Genomic DNA, 4863 nt, shown 5'->3' with positions numbered 1-4863 from the left:
TGTGGATCAACTCACTAAAATAAAGCTCCACAATCACTTCTGTTGGTGACAATAGGGGCGGAGCATTGGGGTGGATGGCCCCGCCCACGGCGTCTCAGCAGGAGAGTCGCAGCAGAGTTTGGTCTTTAACATCTCAACACTAACACAGTCGGCTCTGGAAACGTAAATCAAACTAGAAAAGTTGCATTAACTGCGATGATGCTGGTGTGAAGGCTTTTTGCTGAAAGAAGTCGCTAAACATGATGAAGCTTTTTGCTGAAAGAAGTCGCTAAACATGATGAAGCTTTTTGCTGAAAGAAGTCGCTAAACATGATGAAGCTTTTTGTCTGAAAGAAGTCGCTAAACATGAAGAAGCTTTTTGCTGAAAATGGTGACGCAATTTACTTTAATTGCTGAAGGGATTTCCTGAAAATGCAAAAGCTATTTGCAAAATATAAAATTTGCTAAAAAACTGGAATTTTTTAAAAGAACTGTAATAATCAATTTTATTTGAAGCACCTTTTATAAAGAAGCTTTTATGAAAAAGGCGCTGAAGTTGACCTAAATTTCTGAAAAATTTTCAGTAAAATTGTCTAAAAATCCTAAATATATGTCAAATAAAAAAAAAAATTTAGTGGGTTTCTTAAATATGAGTTAAACTCCAAATTAGCCCAAAAAGCTAGACCGTTGCTTGAATACTAGCTAAACTCCAAAGTAGTCTAAAATACAAAAAAAAAAAATTGAAAGTAAAAAATGTTAGCCTGTTGCTAAAATAGAGGCTAAACTTTAAATGAGCCTATTAAAACCTCAGTAAATGAGCCAAAAGCGTTAGCATGTTGCCTAAATGTGGTATGGGGGCGGGGTCAGGAATCCTGGAAGCTGGATGTTTGCAGACCAAGTAATATTAATGATGTGACTCTGGAGGAATGGTGGACCATGCAGGAGGAAGGAAGGAACCCAGAGTGGGAGTTGATGGGGGCGGGGTCTGTCCGTGCCTGGACGGTCACTGATCCACAGCTCTGTCTGCAGAGGCTTCGTGCAGCGCTGGGCGCAGTGTGACCCGGCAGTCAGCGACGACTCTCTGCGGCGAGCCAACAAGTCCCTGGATCACATCGTGCAGCAAGGCGTCCGGGTTCTGTCGGAGCGCCTCTTCCTGCACATCCGGGTAGGACGGCCTCACACGGCGCCGCTCCACGGAGAAGGCCTCACATACGTGAGCTCGGACGGTCCCCGGATCCCCTTCTCTGGTTAAAACATGACGATGTTCTCTGGTCTGCAGCCGTTCTTCGAGCGCCTGGTGAAGAGGAAGTGGCTGAGCAACACGGAGCCGTACGAGCAGATCGAAGCGATCCTCAAGGAGGAATTCAAGAAGTACCGCAGGATGGACAGTCCTCCGTACCAGGTACTGAAGAACCGATTCTCCTCCAGGATCCTGGTCTTCAGGACTTCTGGACTTCAGAGGGTTTAGGGGGCAAGTGTCAGAGTCGAGGCCCGGGGGCCGGATCCGGCCCTCCGGGTAGTTCTATCCGGCCCTCCAGATCATTTATTGTTATTAATGACCCGATGTTATCTTGACTCATTTCTAACTGGTATAATTTAGACAAAATATATTTTTATGGAGAGTAAAATATTGAAAGTTATTTAAGGTTTAAGTTGATTTATTCTGGAATAATATTCCTGCCTTTTTATTATTCATAATTATGTTAAAACGTTACAGATTTAAAGTTTTAACAGTTAGCATTCTGTTAGCTTTTTGGACTATTTTAGTATTTACTAAGATTTTTAGGCTATTTTGGAGTACAGCTAATGTTTCAGCTACATGCTAGCTGTTTTGGCTGATTTAGGAGATTTTAACATTTTTAAGTCTGTTTTGGAGTTTAGCTATTTTTTCAGCTGTTTTGGCTAAGTTTCTTTTTTTTTTACTTTTACAGGATAATTTGGCATTTATCTAATATTTTAGTTGTCTATCAGCTTCAGTGTTTTTAGCCATCAGTTTCAGCATCTTCAGCATTCACACTATCATTATCACAGGTAATGCTGTATATCTAGTTCATAATTATGTTAAAAGTTACAGTTTAAAGTTTTAAACATGTAGTTTTAGAGAGTTAATAAATGTTTATCCTGTTCGGCCCGCGACCTCAGGTGTGTTTGGGATTTTGGCCCCTTTTATGGTTGAGTTTGACTCTCCTGGTTTAAAGTCTTGCCCTGAAGTCCAGATTCTTGTGCTGATCAGCTAACGGAGACCCAGCATTCTTCTCGATGTGGTGTTGGGAGCAGCAGATCCTCAGTGGTGGTTTGTTTCGACCCTCAGCTGCTGGTGGCAGAGGTCCACAGGCGGGTGGTGATGGATTACCTGCGGTCGGTGATGCGAGGCAGAATCATCTGCACCTCCGTGAAGATGAGGAGGAGGATGGCAGGCCGGCTCAGAGACGAAGGCAAACAGATCAAGCTTCTCTTCAACGACCTGGTAAGGTCTGAGCACCAGTTTAGGCGCCCCTAGTGGCTGCGACCGGAACTTCTCCACAGTCTCTGGGTGAAGCAGAAACAGATTTTTAGGCTTACATCTCCTGAAAGCAGCATGTCGGGGTTGTAGTTTGCTGTGAACTCTCATGAGCTCGTTTCCTGTCCTTCTGTCTGCTAGGAGTCTCCTTCCAGCTGGTTGGACAGCGCTCTGACTCATATCTCTGAGATCATCCAGCTGGAGGACGTCCCTTCCATCCAGATGGAGGTGGGGGTTCTGGTCCGAGAGTTTCCAGACGTCAGGTATGAGCCGGTCCATCCTGACCTTCTCTTTCTGATGGATGGATGGATGGATGGTTCTGTGGGGCTGCTGGTAGACAAGGAGAACGATCGTGATCCAGAACACCAACCCAAACTGATGGGTGGTCCTGATGATGAAGATGAGGCCCATGTGGGGTTGCAGTTCCCCTCTGAGGCAAAGGTGGCGCCGTGACCTCTCTGTGTGACTGTTTGCAGGAAGAAGCACGTGTCGGCCATCTTGAACATTCGGGGGACGACCCGGCAGTCGGAGCGCCAGGAGATCCTGAACATCGTCAAAGACATTGAGAGCAGTGATGCTGGCCCCGCCCCTCTGGCCCGAGACCGCGCCCTCTTCTCGGAGGTGCCTGTCACCTCGGAGGTGCACTGCCTGAACGTGGGGCTGAGCCGCATCGCGCTCACCGCTTCGTCCTGCTTCAGTCTGCTGCGGCCGCGGCGCCCCAAAACCCGCACGCCGGTCCAGGAGAACCCCGACGACGTCCTCTGAGTCCAGATTCTGAAACCCGAGAAATCTGGTTCTGATCGGAGTGGATCTGCGGTTCCTCTAAAGGTTGAGCTCAGAGGTTCCTGACTGACGTTTCTAGTCCAGCAGGAACCTTCAGGAACAGAACCGAACCTCATGGGGTAAACAGGACGTCCAGCATCTGGAGGACCTTCTCTGTTTCTTTATCACATCTGAACTTCATGAACGATGTTGAGGAAATCCACTCTGGAGGACTCGGTCAGGACTATAAAGAGGATCCTGGTCCTCCAGCAGCTCCAGATGATTCACCTGGAGTTTCAGTCGCAGGTGAAGAGAAGAAGGTTTGAATCAAAGGTACGATGGAGTCCGACTGCAGACACTATTTCAGATCTGGAGCTTCTTCTCAACTTTTCTCTCTGGAACTAAAATGTTCTAAAACTCTGGATTTGGACCCAATCGTGGGTTCTGTGGAGCGTGTCATCATTCAGTGATTCTGTCTGAAACCGTTGATCTCCTTTTAACATGTTAAACTTCTGACTAATCCTGATGTTTTTTCCCATCAAGCCTTGCGTGATTCTATGATCCTCAAGCAGCAATAAAACATTTGCAGTGGTTCAACGTGGCTCCTCCTTCTTTCTGAGATCTGACTGACATGTTGGATCAGGAAGTATCCGAGTCTCTGATCCACAAGATCAGGAGAACACAGAACAGGAACGCCACCGCCACATCGGAGAGCCCGGAAGACGTCGGTCTGAGGGACCCAGCAGATCCAGAGACCTCCAGCAGATCCAGAGACCTCCAGCAGATCCAGAGACCTCCAGCAGATCCAGAGACCTCCAGAGTCGAGGTCTGAAGGTCTGAAGGCTCCACCTCCTTTCTATGGTGGGCGGAGTCATCAAACAGATTCACTTGAAAATGTTTTCCCTCGTTGTGAGTTTTTCCAAATTCCAGATTGTAGGATCCAAAAACCTTTTGTTCAAATGCTAGTTTGTAAGAACTAAAATTGTAAAAACGGTTAAGGTTACTCCTTAACGAGATGAACGTTTTGATACCAAGAATGTAGAAATTGCTGAAAGTGTGACTGAGCTTTTACGATCCGAAAAGTGTAAGGAAGAAAAATAAATAAGAGAAACAGACTCCCGATAATGCGAAAGCCTTGAAGCATTCACACAATAAAATCCGACTCTGAACTTCGACGTCGCTCTGATGGAACGAGCAGAAAGGTGAAAACGACAAACTCTGAAAGTTCTTCTGTTATTAGCAGTGAAGATCTGGTCTGAAGGTTTGATGATTAAACAGGCGTCATCTCCACAGTAAAGTCTGTTTCCTCCGACACACTGAAGGGGGACTGACACAGTCCACCTCCCAAAGCCTTATGGGAGCTGTAGTCCCGCAAGGCTTCAGGTTGAGCAGGAAAATAGAATCTGAGTGAGATTTAAATGCAGTTAAAAAGCAGATCAGACATCATACCAACTATGAAAAGTATTTTATTCATGTTCAGAGTAATGGTCGGGGGAGGGTGGGGGGAGGACTGAAGGCTCCTCCTGAAGGCTCCTCCTGAAGGCTCCTCCTCTTCTGATTGGCTCACAGCTGACCCGGGAAAGTTTAGCGCTCTTTCAAAATAAAGCCAGAGTAAACCACCA

At 46.3% G+C, this 4863-nt stretch overlaps 2 protein-coding genes across 2 annotated transcripts in view; one reads left to right on the top strand and one right to left on the bottom strand.

Moving 5' to 3' along the window:
- Positions 1-3838, top strand: part of LOC112149684 (tumor necrosis factor alpha-induced protein 2) — a gene marked incomplete in the record, with an annotated part of 39858 nt that extends 36020 nt beyond the window's left edge. The window contains 5 exon segments of the mRNA XM_036214920.1: positions 1009-1144; positions 1259-1381; positions 2291-2446; positions 2621-2742; positions 2956-3838. Coding sequence (XP_036070813.1) covers positions 1009-1144; positions 1259-1381; positions 2291-2446; positions 2621-2742; positions 2956-3244 — 826 coding nt within the window.
- Positions 1-4863, bottom strand: part of col4a4 (collagen, type IV, alpha 4) — a 46725-nt gene that overhangs the window by 1015 nt on the left and 40847 nt on the right. The gene's annotated exons all lie outside the window — the stretch shown is intronic.

The sequence above is a fragment of the Oryzias melastigma genome, linkage group LG13 (genome assembly GCF_002922805.2).
Source record: "Oryzias melastigma strain HK-1 linkage group LG13, ASM292280v2, whole genome shotgun sequence".
NCBI lineage: Eukaryota > Metazoa > Chordata > Actinopteri > Beloniformes > Adrianichthyidae > Oryzias > Oryzias melastigma.
The sequence above is the reverse complement of the archived record's forward strand: the minus strand, read 5'-3'. Positions and strand labels throughout refer to the sequence as shown.